General features: G+C 41.1%; 1 protein-coding gene across 1 annotated transcript in view; it reads left to right on the plus strand.

Annotated features, from left to right (window-relative positions):
- The first annotated feature begins 1,156 nt into the window (after positions 1-1,156).
- The window catches only part of efna5b (ephrin-A5b), a 93,008-nt gene continuing 77,867 nt past the window's right edge, over positions 1,157-16,297 (plus strand). Inside the window, exon 1 of the mRNA XM_037680981.1 lies at positions 1,157-1,573. Within this exon, the coding sequence (XP_037536909.1) occupies positions 1,449-1,573 (125 nt within the window). The 5' untranslated portion in view covers positions 1,157-1,448. The remainder of the gene's footprint in view (positions 1,574-16,297) is intronic.

The raw sequence follows: 16,297 nt of genomic DNA on the forward strand, positions 1-16,297 counted from the left end.
ATCCACTTCACCATCTCTCACCATTGTGCCCTTGTGAAGGAAATGTGGTGTAGTGTGTGTAAAAATGCTGAAAGTTCATGCCTTTATCATCAGTTTTGTTTCTTTAAAGCAGTTGTGTTGATGTGTTTTAGGAGTACACGGTCTTTTGCATGTAGTCAAACAGCACTGAGCGTCCTTATGTGTCCAATCTGTCAGAGGAGCGCTCCCTGCTCTGCGCACCTCTCTCCTCCGTCTCCATCCGGCTCTACCTTCCTGTAATTGAATTACTTGGGTTTAAGTAAGGGGCGGGGCTTAGCTCCGCTCAGGTTACGCCCATTCGAATGATTTCAAACCAATGGGGCCGTGCGCCGCTCCGCTGTAACCGAACCCACTCTCTCAGTCGGCTGCTGGTGCTGCCTGCCTGCCCACCGTCCTGCGCCCCGGCGTCTCACAGCCCCAAACACAGGGAGGACAGAGGACAGAGAGCGGAGCAGATGGGAGATCCACGCAGCGTCCCCGCACTCCGCGCGAGCGCTCTTCTATGAGGAGGACACCTCGGAATGTGGAGGTAAACAAGCGTCTCCACGGCGAGAATACAGCGCGTGACAAAACCCACTCGTCTCCGTCACGGCGCAGGACTTCTCCCCACCTCGACCCTGACAACCCCCACCCACCACATCGCAGCGGAAAGAGGATGGCAGTGTTTTTTCCCACGCAGGAGGCGAGATTCTAACATCCATCTTCCGGACACGGATCCGCTTGTGTGGCTTTAAAAAGTTGCCTGGAGAACATGGACATCTGACGCGCGCCTCAACGCGCCATTGGACACATTAGAGCTCCACCACCTTTTTTTTTTTTTTTTTTTTTTTTGCTCTTTGCTGCCCATCACGTCCTGCTCCGACTAATCTGCGCATTGGGTTTGGAAGTAACAATAAGTGTCGGGCTTTGTCACTTGCTCTGTCACACAGGCTACACCCAGAGACTCAGTGCGCGCGCGAGGGGTGGGGGCGGGGGTGGGGGTGGGGGGGGGGACACACCAACAACACTGCTGATCTCCCTGTTTGTGCCACGGGGGAGGGGGGGGGGGGGGGGGGGGGGGAGAGAGATTCTGTCACGGATTTTTCCGAGCTGCCATCCTGCAACAAACTAAATCTTATGATTCATCGGGACCGTCTTGCCCCGCGCGCGAGAGACAAAACAAAACAAAAAAAAACGCAGCGACGCGTTGTTTGTCTGTCCCTTCCCATCGCTGTCACCCTGAACAAGTGTCCTCTCAACTGTCCCGCAGAGTGAGCACGGTTCCCCCTCCACCTCGCTCTTCACTTGGTTCAACACTTCATGAAGCGGCAGCGGGAACACATGGCCACATGTGACTGAGACTCGTCACCTGTCCCGCGTAACGCGCACGCAGACTCTAACCCGCCTGACCCGACCGACGCTGAGGAGGAATACGAAGTTTGGCCGTAGTGATGCTGCATGTGGAAATGGTCCTCTTCATCTGCCTGGTGCTGCTGATGTGCGTGTTCAGCCAGGAGCCCGGATCCAAAGTGGTGGCCGACCGCTACGCCGTCTTCTGGAACCGAACCAACGCCAAGTAAGTAACCGCGCACCGGGCAGGGCTCACGGAGGGTCCTGCTCCTCTGGATGAAGCGCGCGCTGAGTGCGCACGGAGGTTCCCCTCCCCGGGTCACACTGTCTTTATTCCCTGCATGTGTGGTGTAAAGGAACAGAAAGGACTGTTGGGTTTTGTTTTTACGCACAGTCTGCGCGTTCCTCGCAAAACTCCACTGTGCGCAACATTCTGGTCCGGGGCTGCGTTTACCTGCTGCCAGTGGAACCACCCCAGATCTGAATTATCTTACTGGGTTATCAAGTTCATGATTTTTTTTTTCTCTTTGGTGGACTCAGTTTGGATGAATTACTCCAAATCTAACTTTGGCCTCAGTCGAGAAAACTTTGAACAGTTTCTGATCAACACATTTTTTAAAATATATTTAGTCCGAATTAACGTTTCCTTCTGTGAAACAAACCATCTGAGCTGTGCGCTGTGAGGGACAGCTGATCCTGTTTCCTCGTGTTTTAATGTGACTTTCTTACATTTTATGACAAACCTTTGCTTTTAACGGTCAGAAAACTTTTTAAAAGCTCTGTGCAGTTCCGTTTTTATATGGAGCAACAAGCTGAACATCTTAAAGCAGGAGAGTTGTATAAAAACGTACGTGTTTTTAACAAAAACACTAAAACTGAGCCCCAAAATGAAATATGAGTTCATTTGTGTTGTGAAATTGTAACAGCCCAAACTTTTCCTTTTAACTTATAAACTATTTCTTGAGCCGTTATGTTTTCTTAAATAACTTTTTTTGCGTGTTAAAAAGAATCGAAATTGACATGGGGGGGGTTTTAATTAAACTTTTAGCAAACTGATAAAGTTGTTTCTTAAATTTAATTTATTAATGGAAGATGAACTGGCAGGTGTGTGTTCAGCAGCCCAATTACTGGATTACAGTTTTCTTTTTTTTAAAGTTTATTCTTATATACAACATATTTTGCTAAAACATATAAAGTGTTACTATAAAAACACATTTAAAAATTATTTCGTATGTTGGCACCACATAATAGTGATTTTTTAAAATCCCATGTCTCTGATATAAACAAAAACAAACGTTGTACACAGGAGTTTTCCTTTTATCTGTATTAAAGTGGTCAACAAAACCTTTTCAAACAGAACTGAGTAAAAAGTGACTTAAAATAAAGGTTCAAACAAAGGTTTTTCAGTGGTCGAGTCAGAACGCCCTCCACTGTCTCCAGTCGACCTTCTGTAATTTGTCCGTGTTTGTCGAGACACAAGTCCCTCACTGTGCCGCCTTGTTCCTGGGCTTATTGGGTCTGCTGCTGGCCCAGGAGTTTACTGAGATCTTTCACTCAGCTGCCACTTGTATTTGTTGAATAAACTCTTCCAAGTGAGCGGAGCCATTATTAACACACGCTGAATATGTTACACAACTATTTACGTTGAATTTGAAGTTTGAGAAAAACAATTTCATGCCTGAAACAATTAGTGGTTGAAGTCTGAAAGGACGACTGACTGGAAGCTCCCTGCTGAAGTCGGAGGCTGGGTGTAGATCCTCGGTCTGATATCCCGTAGACCGTGACTGGTGTGGTCTTGGTTCCTACCTCAACTTAGCCTTTCTGATTATTATACTGGCCTACTGTCTTCAGTAGAGGCGAACACAGTTCAGGCTTGATAGACGTGCCTTCATTAGGCTGCATTTTTTTCTAGCAACAACTGAAAAAAATGTGGACTTGACAGGCTGCTCAGTTAACTTGATCCCTTCCAGATGTGCTGACAAGTTTTCTGATTTTCACTGAAGAAGGACGAAGTTTATTTTAAAAAAAAGAGGAGGTTTAAGTAAATCGGCTGTTAATCTCAGGTCTGACACGACTCAGGGTAGAGAAACTATGACGGTGATCCCCTTGTCTGTGCTACTCTTTTGCTTTCTTTGAGATCCAGTAAAACATGAGAAATACCCAGTTTCCTGAGCCTCATCTGTTTCTGTGTCTCCAACTCGCCCGAGGGAAGGAAACAGGTTTTCATATAGGCTTCGGCGCTCTAACAGTCACTCTGTTCTACTTACTCTAAATAGAGTTTGTTGACTAACCCCTGCAGGGCTGAAGCAGAAAGACGGAAAGGTAACTTTGAATCAGGGAGGAAACCAAGAGCGGGACAGAAAACTCGTCTTATTGATGACTCAGTTAATAAATATTGAGTCTGTTTCCTCCCACATTACTGTAGAAAACTGGTGTGGCTCTGAAACTTTCCTTTGTTCACTGAAACTGCTGCTACTTACTGAACACAGAAAGAACCAAAGTGAAAGCAACACAACATAAGAGATTATTTCAGTCTTGTTCTTTAGTCTTTAGTCTCTGTGTTCGTTGTTGGAATATGATTATACTTTTATAAATTAACCTACAAAACCCCTGTTTGTCTAAACGTAAAACAAAAAGAACCTTTCGCCCACTTAAAAATCACCTTTTTAAAAATGTATCACACCGAAGCTGCACTTTTGATTCAGTTTTGTCCTAAAACATGATTTAAAAAAAAAAGTTGTACCCAAAATGTAAGTTTAAAAATGTATTTTCCTGTTTGCTTACTTGATCAACTTAAAGACACAGAAAAAGCTGTTTGTGAAATCTTCACGTTAAAACAACTTAAATACGACCGACTCTTACAACTTTATGACGCCCGCTTACAAATGTTCAACTGTGTTAAATATAGTGACCACATAAAAGCTCACGTGCAATGATTTGCCTCTGTCTTAGAAAACTGTTGGTCAAAGTTTCATTTGAACATCAATTTTCACACTTGATTTTGTCACTGGCAGACAAAACTGAAACAACATGACGAATTTTAGATCAGAACTTGTTGGTTAAAATGCGATTTTTCAGTATTCTTGTTTTTTTTTTTTTTTTTACGTTTTCTCAAAGTTTTCCAGTTGACGGAGTCACAGCACTGTGGACACCTCAGTCATTGTCAAGTTTTGTTATTTGCGCAGACGAGCCGTATGGTTGTTTTTGTGCTGCTCATGAGATTTTGGCAGAAACTGAAGTGGTGTTTCTGGCTGTTTTGCTGTCTTCAGTCCAACAATGTGTTTCACAATTACCGCATGGGACCAGGAACTTGCTAGTCGCTTCATTACTCGAAGTAACACCCGTTTTTTTCTGTTTGTTTCAAGCAGCCACACTTTCCATAAAGATTCTTTCATGATTTTATGGTTGGTAAGAATTTCAGAGTGACACAAGAAGTACACTGTTCAAAACCTCAACTTTAATCAGTTTGAAAACTATATGTTCTCCATCTGCTACCTGAACCGTCTTTGCTCATGAGGGGTTTAGATTAACAAAGGAGCAGACAACGTGCACTAATGATGTCTCAGTTGTAACGCCAAATAAAAGGCATTTCCTTTCCACTTCCCCCCCTCTGCCCTTTCCTTTTCCTCATCTCCTTTTTCCTGATTTTCTCCCCTGTTGCTCTCCCGCCCTTCAACTCCTCCAGCCGGGCACGGAAAATGAACAAAAACAATTAGCTACGTTCGGAGTCCCTCCACGGCTGATGTCGGAGAGAGACACACAGAGGTCAGGCGCTCTCCGAGCTGAGGACGAGGTCACGCACACGCAGCAACGAGTAACGAAGCAGGAAGTTGGTCTGTGATTGACAAACTTGTATCTAATAACTCTCCTCGAAGGGGAAAGTGTTATTAACAGCAGCAAAATAAAAGCCCAGCCTGATTCTGTTTCATTCATGTATATTTTCCAAGCTAATTTGTAATTTGCTGTAATAGGTGGCGCAAAAAACAACAACATTTTCTTAAGGTGCTGCCTTCTGGTATGGTTTTATATTTGAAAGGCTCTGTAACTGGAGCCCTGTAGTTTGTGTTGGTGGTATCAGCTTGCTTGTTTGTGTAGCGATGTGCATCCACTGAACAAAGTGAGCACTTAATAAGGCTAGTTTTGTGTTAATAGATACCAGTAGAATTACATATTCTCCCCTTTGCACGTTAATTTTTTTTTTGCCATAGACCAGTTGCGCTTTAATAGACGTGTGGAAGTGCTGATCGACCACTCAAACCCTCACTGAAAAGTTATATAAGCATCTATTTATTTCAGAAAATTTAATTTAACGTCAAAATCTTTTACTCAACTTTCACGTAAAATCATTTTTCAACAATTTCAATTTTATATCGGCTCATTCTTTTGTACTCAGACCCACCGTTTTACCCTTTTCTTGTGGCTCTAATCACTTCCCCGTGGATTTTTCCAAGATGATTAGTTCTTTTTTTAATGACTCTTTTATCATTTTTGTTGTGCTCACGACATTGAAAGCACAAATACCGGCCAAACGGAGAATAGAGACGTGAACAGAGCCAGGCGGACACGTTGGAACGGTGTTCCTCATCATTCTTTTATTAGGTTTTAATGACACGTTGTATTTTCTCACCAGACCTGTAAATGCGCTTTCTGTTTAAATTATTAGTTTTTTTCTCTCTGCTAACTAGAAAATGAGCCCAGCAGGCAGTAGTCAATGCTTAGTCAATGTGCTTGGCAGAGCAGCTGTTCTTCAGTGCACAGTAGAGGAGGAGGGGGGTGACTCTTGGCCATGACCCTTGTGGAGGTGCTCTGCGGTGGACAGAAGCAGCCCTGTCGCCAGGGGTGCCTGGTGCTCAGGCTGTAGTCTTGGAAATGCTAAACCTGTTGAAGGAAGCCTACAACTGGACAGAAAAGAGATCCCTTGTGGCTGTATCGCTGTGTGTGCACTCTGAAAAGTGATATTCGTTAATGAAATTATTACTTTAAGCTTTTCTTAAAGCTTACATCTTTAGACCTTTAGCCTTTTCTTTTTTACTCACTCAAACACAAACGCTTGTTTGCCCCCGACTAAATTCACGTTTCTCAGCTTGTCTAAGATTAACAGCATTAAATTTGTTGGAGCCATAAAAATATCATGGTCGGTTCAAATATTAGCTCATCTATCAAAGAGCAGTACGACTTCTTTTCTCCGCAGAGAAACTAGAAAAATATGGAATGGCAGCTACGTTTCAGTTGCACATGTTTTCCTCACTTGTCTGGGGAACCACACATTAATGTCCGGGTTTTTGTTTTCAGAGTAATCACTCCAAGGTCAGATCAAGTGCTGAAACTCTGCTATCAGCCGAGCGATTTGTCTCCTCGCCCCCTTTCAAACCTTCGGTCCGTGGGGGAAACATTTTATGTAGTCTTGACTAGGATAAAGTATTAACCGTTTTATGCAGCAACTACAAAGCTTGATGGGAAACTTATTTTCTGGTGTGAGGAAGACAAAAAATAATATTCCCCCTCCCTTTTTTGACTCATTTGTGACCATTCTACAAGAATCATGTTAATTCTGTTCTCGTTGCCTTTGATGTACTCAAAATAATACAGTATCAAAAATGTTTTTTTCATTTTATTTTTTCTACCTTTGCCTCATTTAAAATTTCTAACCTTTCTATGAACATTTTGTGCAGGTTTACAATTAAAATACAGTTGATTATCATAACAGAAATAGAAAAAAAATACTTTAAAAGGCTTACATTTATTTTGACACTGCTAAGGGATTAGTGATTAACAGGAACAAGGGATGATATTCCACTCCAGGAATCTTGCTTTTCTATATCACAGCTCCTCGATCATGGCTGAAAATGCCGCAACCATGTTCTTCTTCACGTCCTCCGCTCTCCTCTGTAAGATGGAGGCTTGGAGACAGCTGTTACTTGATAAATCTTTCCCCCCTGACCAGAGAGGGGCGCTACTGAGAGAGGACTGATGGGCTTGTGTGCCAGTCTGCTCTCAGCAAAATTGATTTTAGGTTCACAGCTGAAATGAGGGACACGCACCTTTTCTTTAAATATTTTTTCTTTTGTTTAGTTTGATTTAAATTTGCTGACCTAATTATGCTGTATTGACAGAAACCATACCGGCATGTAAAGGCCAAGAGAACTGATGGGTTTCAACATTCTTGTCTCCTTTTGCCACCGCTCAGTGCTTTACACGTATATTTGACAGGAACAGTTGAGTCCGTTCAGTTTTCGACAGCCACATTTTCCACAGATTATTCCATTCATGGTAGGCTGACTTCGGACCATACGCTGCATTTTCCTTATTTTCCTTATTTAACTTGGTGGTGATGGTATATATGTGTGCATGCGGGGAGGATTGGATGTTTTTCTAGCTGGGCAACAGTGTGGAGAAGTGATCCCAGAAGAGAACACATCTCTAACTTGTGAATAAAGACCTAATTGACGGGTTGTAGCTAGTTGTAAATGACTCATGAGGTAATTTGTCTTCACGGGCAGACTGAGAAACACACATGAGTAGTTGTGTGGTCTGTTTTCCCTTCAGTCTTGATAAAACACGTAACATGCTACTTTTAGCTTTCTCAAGTTGCGTATCTTCAGGTATCGAACAGTTTTTCATCTCGTTTTTGTGACGGGAAATGTGGTAAAAAGTCTTTGTGTAATTTTGACTATTGCGATGATGTTCTACAGTCGTATAATGTCGCCTTCGTTTTGTTTGGTTCGTGGTTGTGGTGAGACCTGACAATAATAAGCCTTCTGCCTTACAGAGTTTGAAAAATACAGTAGATGTAAATACAAGCAGCCAATAACCCCTCATACCCCTCACCCCTGAGTGTTGGGTAGTGAGACTGAAAGGCGGTCATTGTTCTGCTTCCTCTGTCCACGGTACATAGACAGGACTGAAAGTAATGCATGCATAGAGGGAGAGAAACAGGAAGGGTGAAGGAGAGGAGCGAGGGAGAATGGTGTGAATAGTAAAAAGTAAAAGGGGAGAGCAGACAGCTGAAGTTGTAGCCCGACAGAAAGAGGGAGGAGAGAAGCTGTATAATGTAAGAGACAGACAAGGGGGGAGGCTTATAGGAGTGAGATCAGAACTAACAGAGGTGGCATTTTCACCCAGTTCCAGCCTTTTTTTTTTTTTGATCCTCACCATGCACTCCCTTCTTACCCGTCCTTGTCAAGGTTTAAAGATGCATGCAGCTTGCTGACTGGCTGCCTCCCTGGTGGTGACCATGCTTGGTTTGTTGGTGGTGTTTCTCTAGGGGGACACTCTGCATCTTCACCCCGAGGAGATGTTGTCTTCACGGTTTGGGTTTAGTGACCCTGCGGCTGTTTTCTGCAGAGATAGGATTAAGCCCGCAGATTTAAAGCCATGCTTTGTTTCCTCTGACAGCGAAGACTGCCACACACAGGGTTGTGTTTACGTGAGGGGTGGTGCTGTGGTACTGAAAACTAAGTTGCATTCTAACTATTGTGATACATTGCACGCTGTGCCCTTGAAAGTGTGTTTCCCGCTGAAAAGCATGTATCAAAGTCAGAAAGCGAAGACATGCGCAATGTAGCAGCCTAATGGAGGATTTGATTCCAATAATGCTGTAAATCTGCTTTCGAGACAAATTGGTTCAATTGGAACAAGCAGATTTTGTCCTGAGATACACTTCTCATGCGAAGGCCATAAAATAACACGTTATTTTAATTGCAATGGATAATGTGAGCAATTGTGCATAATAATAATTTAAATGATAGAATGGACAAATCTATTTGTCTTACAGGTTGCTTCAATTTGAAAAATAAATAAAATAAATAAAAAATTGAAATGGTGGGGGGGGGAGTAAAAAAAATCAAACCATTTAAAATCTGCCTAAATCCACTTAAGCTACTACTACCGTACTTTTCACTGTATAAGTCACAGTTTTCTGCATAAATTAGCATGTCTGCGACTTATTCGGGGACGTGACGCATTTACGTTTTTTTCCCCCCATATTTATAACCCAATTTTTAGCTGAGATCTGATGATTTCATTCATTCTGACATGGAAAATATTGACCACTACCATTTTCAGCCACTAGAGGGCCCTCGACTAATATGGCAAGCCAAGTGTCTCATTAATAGGTAAAAGTGGCTATTAATGAGACATTTGGCTTGCCAAACCAAGCCACCTTCGTCTTGCCCCAGAACTCCTGGAGCAAATGTCAAATCAACTGCATTTTGACGCACGACCCAAGTGAAATGCAGCTGATTTGACCATTAAAGTGCATTTATTAAGGGAAAGTTCAGCTGAGACACAACTTTACTATAATGTTGATAAGAACAAATAATTTTTATACGTGGTTATCTTGTTAAATTTCGAAGAAATGCACAGCAAGTCCTCCCTCTGCGTGCTCCCGCGAATCAGCTTTTGAAATGCAGCTGATCTGACCATCAAAGTGCATTTATTAAGGGAAAGTTCAACTGAGACACACCTTTCTTATAATTTCGAGCAAACAAATAATTGTTTTTAAGTGTTAGTTTTGTTAAATTCTTGTTAAAGTCCTCCTGTGCACGCTCTCGTGACTGCCATTTGGCAGCCAATCGATTTTTGGCACAAGACCAACCAACATTCCCGGATTGTCAGCGGTGACACATAATAATGCGACTTATACGGCGAAGCGACGTATTTATGTATTTTCCAATATTTTTTCCCACCCCATGTCTTATTAGACATATTTGGACTGATGTGACTTCTGGCTGTGCGACGTTTACGGCGGCAAGTACGGTACACACATTAAAAGCTCTTTTTCCAACTTTCTCATTTCACCAGGCAACACATAACTTGCCAGATGTAAACTCTTAAAGAATCTGGACTTGTTGGTTAATAAAGCTTATTTAAAGATGTGTAATTTCAAACTATATTAATTATCCTCTAACTTGGTTTTGATTCTCAGATAAGCATTTGGTGCTCATTAGATGTCCATATCAGTATGTTTTCTTGCATGAGTGCATATACAACAATTTGCACGTATGTGTGCTTGCATGAATATCCTGAACTGACCCCTGCTTTAATGAAGCAGCAGAAACATGGACCTGCTACTACCGTTGAGCACAGCATTATTCTTGACCCATTTCTCTGAGCCTGCTCCTCTGAGAGCTGCTTCATAGTTTTCTCATTTTGTGAACTGTGAGTGTGTGGATTTGTGTGTCTGTGTGGGGTGGTTTGTATTCTTGAGTGAATCCCTCCCCCACCCCCCCAAAGACAACGATTGATCCTCAGAATGTGCAATAAATCCCATCTTCACCTCATCCTCTCGTCTGTGCTCAGCTTTGACTGGTCAGGTTTACATTCAACAGCAAATACGACACCCCAACTAACGCGCACATATAAACATTTACAGTACGCCACCGTGCTTTGGGAGGCCAGTTCATTATTTCTTTAGTAGAGTTTGAGTTGCAGGAGACGTGGCATTTATTCAGCTTGTTTATTTTGCTTTTCTGAATCAGCGAGCAGTGAGCTTTGGAGTGCAGCAGCCTTTGAACCAAGGCCTATCCCATGACTGCAGCCTGGGGTATTAACCCAGAGCCACTGAGAGGCTTAAAAAGCCATCAGCTCATTGTCCGGAGACACAAAAACCCCCTTCCTTTAAAATCCCCCCCACCATCCTCCTCTTCTCTTTCCCTCCTTCCCTTCTTTCTTAAGAATGTCTTGAACTGGCCTCGGCTGGCATTCAAATTAATCAGTTTTAAGGTTCTAATGAGATAAGTGAGACTTAAGGGGAGTCCCCAAAGTGGCCTAAGTCCACCAGATAAACAGAGGTGATGAGCGCAGCCTATAGCTACATCCTTGAGTGTGTGTTTTTACTCTCAGATTGTCATGCATACAAAAGTTTTTTAAGCCCCTAATCTCTCTGTGAGGCTCTGGAAACCAAAACAGTTAAACCGGGTTTATTGCAGGGACAATCAACACCTTGCCTTGTAAAAATAGAGGTGATGATGGGAATGGGTTTTGATGATATTAGTTGGGTTTATTTAAAGGACTGAGAAGCTACTGCACTCTGTCCACTCAAAGTATTTTTTTCCCATCAGTACCTCCCTCCTTTGTCTTAATCCTCACACTCATGCCCTCTGCTCCTTATCCAGCAAAGTATCCCAGGAATACAGGGCAGAGAGTTTCCTCCTATTTCTTCTCTCCGTCTGCCATATTGCTTTCTTTGCCTTGTCCTTCCTTCCAGTTTCCTGTCTTTGGGATTATCAGATTTGTAACTGTACTGTTGTCCGAACTCGGGCTCCCGCTGAGGTGATCGGGCGTGGTCACAGTCGGCTTTGGGCTCAATGTTATGGCTGCAGACGATGATTGACGGTTTCCCTGTCCTTCATTTTTAACCCCCTCTACACCCCTTTTTCTTTAAAAATAGATTTAAAATAGCTTTTTAAAAAAAAAATATATATTTCCCCCCTTTATCACAGCTGTGAGCTTATGTTGGAATTAAAATATTTAAATTTAGAAAACCTTAAGAATTGCACTGTTTAGATGAATAAAGCACGTTATTTTTATGCAAATTCAACAATTTGTATTTAAGCAGCTCATGCCATATGTCAATCAAACATAAAACCGATTAAATAAATATAATTTATAACCTTTTTAAATTTAAAAATATGTGTTAAATTACAACTATTTTATATTTATTTTATTTTTCTTGTACTTTTCTATTCGTTTTTGTCTTTGACTAGATATTCTTCTTGAAAACTGGCCACAAAGATTTTTCATTTGTGTTCATCTGTGTGTTCAAAGTTAGTCAGATCTATTCAGTGGAACTAGTGGAGTAGCGCCGAGGCGGGATGAGTCCCCAGAGTTCAGTTTCACCTGCTGTTCTGTTCCTCCGGGCCGCAGGACTCCGAGACCAGAGACATTCCAGCCAGGATTAGAGCGAGCATGTCAAACGGAAGCATAAATAGAGGGAGTGAAATGGCTTTCCCTCTTTTTTCCATGATTTGGAACGACATTTGGTCTTGCTGTTTTTGTAGTAAATGCAATTTTTCTTTTTTGTGTCACACTTTGTTTTTCTCATTTAGATCATTGACGCTGCAGATATGTTGGCAAGTTACAACAGGAAAATAAAATTTAGGATTGAAATGTTTTAAATTCTTTTGAAGTTTTTATTGTTTAGCAACTAAACAAATATTGTTAAGCAGAAACATTTGAGAAAATCTGCAACAAAAAAATACTAAAATTGCTAAAAATGTATAGGCCAAGTTTGCTTTAGTATAAGTTGCTTTTAACTTTGTACTATATTTTATTATAAATTTGCATATAATACATTTATTGATAACATTATTTCAATGATCATAATAATCAACTTACTGAATTTACAGTTTGGTAATTATATCCTTTTTTATTTTTATTTTTTCCAAAATGCCTGACAATTAGTGGTATTTCTCATGAGGAGCGGAGATGAGTTGCCCTGCAGGTAAAGAGCACGCACCTTATTCCTTGAATTAGATAAGCATGCTTGGCTTGGCTTAGACGGAGTGATGAAATATTTGTTACCGTTTGTGATCTCTTAAGAAAAGCCGCACGTTAAAAAAAAAGAAGCTTTTGCCGTTGAATCATAATTAATCAAGTCAAGGTAGACATATTTAAAACTTGATGGTGATGAAAGGTTTCTCTCTCTTTTTTATCTTTCTCACGCGTTTACTTGATGTCATTTTAATTAACCTTCCTATTTATCCCAAATGTCTTATCTTAATGACTAATCTTTTGATTAAAGCAAATACTTGTTTGCACGACTGTGCATGTTTACTTTAATCACCTCTGCATACATTTGATGATACGAATTCTTTGTTACTTTAATGCTATACAAATCCTGCTGAAATAGTTTTGAATTCAAAGTTTTGGATGACCTGTGTCTGCTGAGAGGGCCATGAAGGTATCAGACTTGTCAGTTTGTGAGTGACTCGGGGTTTGCAGGAACTTTAATAATGCATTGCAGCCACACTTTTTATATCCCCTTTCTGGGATGTAAAGGGCTGTCTGTACATTAAGTACAGGTCAGACTGCGTGTACAGTTGTACATTAGCATCAGATCCTTCCTGCCTGTATCAGTGTTGAGAGGAACATGGCACGAAGATGGTTGAATTATTCACACTCATAATCGGCCTTTATGTCCTGCTGCCAAGCCTGGCCCCACTGTTATTCTAGTGCATAATTGATAGTGCTCAGAAGTGGAAAAGTTAGAATAGCAGAAGTAATGCGAAGCGAAAGTGTAGTCAGGCAGCACAAGAAAGGCAAGAGAGGGGGTAGTGAGGGGGGCAATAGAGGGCTAGAGGTGGGCCCCAATAGGAGTTTTTACACTGAGTTTGTGTTAGTCTTTACGGGGCTTAGGTCCAGCTAGCGTGAGGATCGCGTGTGTAGGCCAGCCAGACTTGACGTGGGGAGGGGGGTGGGATAAAAGGGGGATGAAAGGATGTGGGAAGGAGAAGAGATGGGGATCCAGAGTAACAAGGCCTGACACTGAGCTGGCCCAGAAAGTGGTCTCTTTTTCTCCCCCAATATATTCTGGAGCTCCATTAGAAGCTCATATGGATTTAAAATGGAATTTCACTGAAAAGTTGATTTTGAAATTAGGAAGGAGAAATCAAAACAGTTCTGTGCTACAGATTTTTACGGTTAAGTTTATTTTATTATTTTCTTGTTTGGAACCAATCCAGCAAGTTTTTATTTTTTATTTTTTTTTTACTTTGTATCTGTTGAGGCAGGTTAGACAGGCACTGACATCACATTACGTCTGTGTGATACTGTGATCAATAAACAGCAACCCCTCAGAGAAGAGCAGAAATTGGCTAGGGTCCAATAGTAAGGAGTTAGGTTCTTAAAGAAACTACCAAACTCTTGGCTTTATTAAAATACTTTATGCTAGAAAACATAAAAAAAAAGTTACTAGAAATAATGTTAACCTTCATACTTATCCACATCTCTAAATAACACTGTGTAATTCTCATTGTTTTCTATTGGTGGGATGTTTATATGCTCCTCACGAACTCAGCCTTGTGTTAATTTCATTTAAACATATTTCAAATTGTTTACAGTCAGGTTATGAACAAAAAAAATCTCACTTATTTAACATTACAGTAGTCCCTCATTTATTGCAGGGATATGTACCCTGAAGCCCCGCAATAAGTGAAAAACCACGGAGCAGAAATAGTACTACAACTACAAGTAGTAAGTGGTAGTTTATTTTAGTATATATATATATATATATATATATATATATATATATATATATATATACATATATATATATATAGACAGTTAACCCTTCCCACAGTTGCAAAACTTGCCAAACAATGTCTCTAAACTTTAAACACTCTAAAAGAGCACAGCATGTCATGATTTCAGCTCTCTGCCTCCGGCTGCACTCTCGGCCATGCCCACTTCTCCGCTCAGCACTGAGATCAGCTGATCAGCTGATCAGCTGCAGGAGGAAGCTTCTCTTACAGCTGTGGGCTGCACACAAGTGCTAAATCATTTAAAATAACTTATTTTAAAGAAAGAAATCCATGCCGATCGTGCGGCTCATCCATCAATCAGCCATTGTGTGTCATCATGTCCAGTCTTACTTTGAAAAACTGTAATAGAGAGAGTCGTTGAAAAACGAACTGCGAATTAACGAGGGACTTCTGTATTTCTCCAACGAGGTCATCAAAAAATTATCCTTAAGAGGTAAGATATTACACATTTGTACAATTTCAAGAAAACCCCACTTTAAATGATCTGAACTCTCTTTAATTGATTGGAGCTGTTCTATGGACATTTGTCTCAGGTAAAGGTGTTAACACAGCCCCAGGTGTAATCTATTTTACACCTTTGTAACCTTTAACAAAGCCGTGCTAACTGCTGGCTAGCTCTGCCTTTTGTGCTCCATAACAAAGCCCTTTAGCTTCTAATAACACCACAGCACTGCCAGTGTCAAGGGAAACCTGAGATAAGGTCCACATCAGAGAGTTGGTGGGAACTGTTTAATCCGCCTCTCGAAACCAAACCAACACACAACAGGCAGGGATCATGTTTGGCAAAGTGGCTCTCTTTGATGGAGGGATCGAATGGTGCGAGTAGGAGGAATGATGATGATGGAAAACAGAAAGGCGACTGAATACTGGTGAGTTTTTTTTTTTTTTTTTTACAGAGCTGTGAAAGGGAACAACTGGAGTACAATGTGCGGTGTTGTACAGGGTGTGTGCTCACTCATACGTTCATCATATTGTCACAGCACTGTTGCATGATACTCCCTTTATGATCAATTCTTCATCCAGATAATTGTCCTTCTTGTGCCTCTCATAACAATTAGTTTCTGAATTAGCTCAGTCAAATTAAATCACTAAGAAAATTACAAAAATAAATGATCCAGTGTTTTTGCACCAAACATTTCCTTAACTTTAATATGAAAGCTTTACGTCAAATCTATACAAACATACATTTTGACAGCATTACTTTTGCAACATATTCAAAAATCTATAGAGTCACTACAATGTGGCCATAAAGCCGTCGGATGGAAACATTAACAGTGATATGTCTCAGAAACTCATAAAACCAATTTACGAGTGCACTTACAGCCCGTGCACCTACTGGAGCCGTTCTATAAAGATGCAGACAGAGATTGCACCAAACTCTTCCCCAATTATAGCCACATTTTAAGGGTAATAAACGTGGATCAATAAGTGATAGTGCCAGGTTAATCTCCGACTTTGCCAGTTATTTCTACTTTAGATACTTCTTTTCAAAGTAAAATGGCATCTTTTACAAGCTTATCATTGATTTGTTTAGTTGTTTTCTTTCAAATGACTAAAGAGATTGCTGTTTTGAAAGTATTTCTCCGGAATGGATGCTCTTTTTTCCGAGGGTAGCGTTTGAATTTCTGCGAGACTTGAAAGAAAGTGAGAGGAGTTAAAAAAAAAAAAAAAAAAAAAAAAAAAAAAAA

The sequence above is a fragment of the Nematolebias whitei genome, chromosome 8 (assembly GCF_014905685.2).
Source record: "Nematolebias whitei isolate Nwh7 chromosome 8, NemWhi1, whole genome shotgun sequence".
NCBI classification, from domain to species: domain Eukaryota; kingdom Metazoa; phylum Chordata; class Actinopteri; order Cyprinodontiformes; family Rivulidae; genus Nematolebias; species Nematolebias whitei.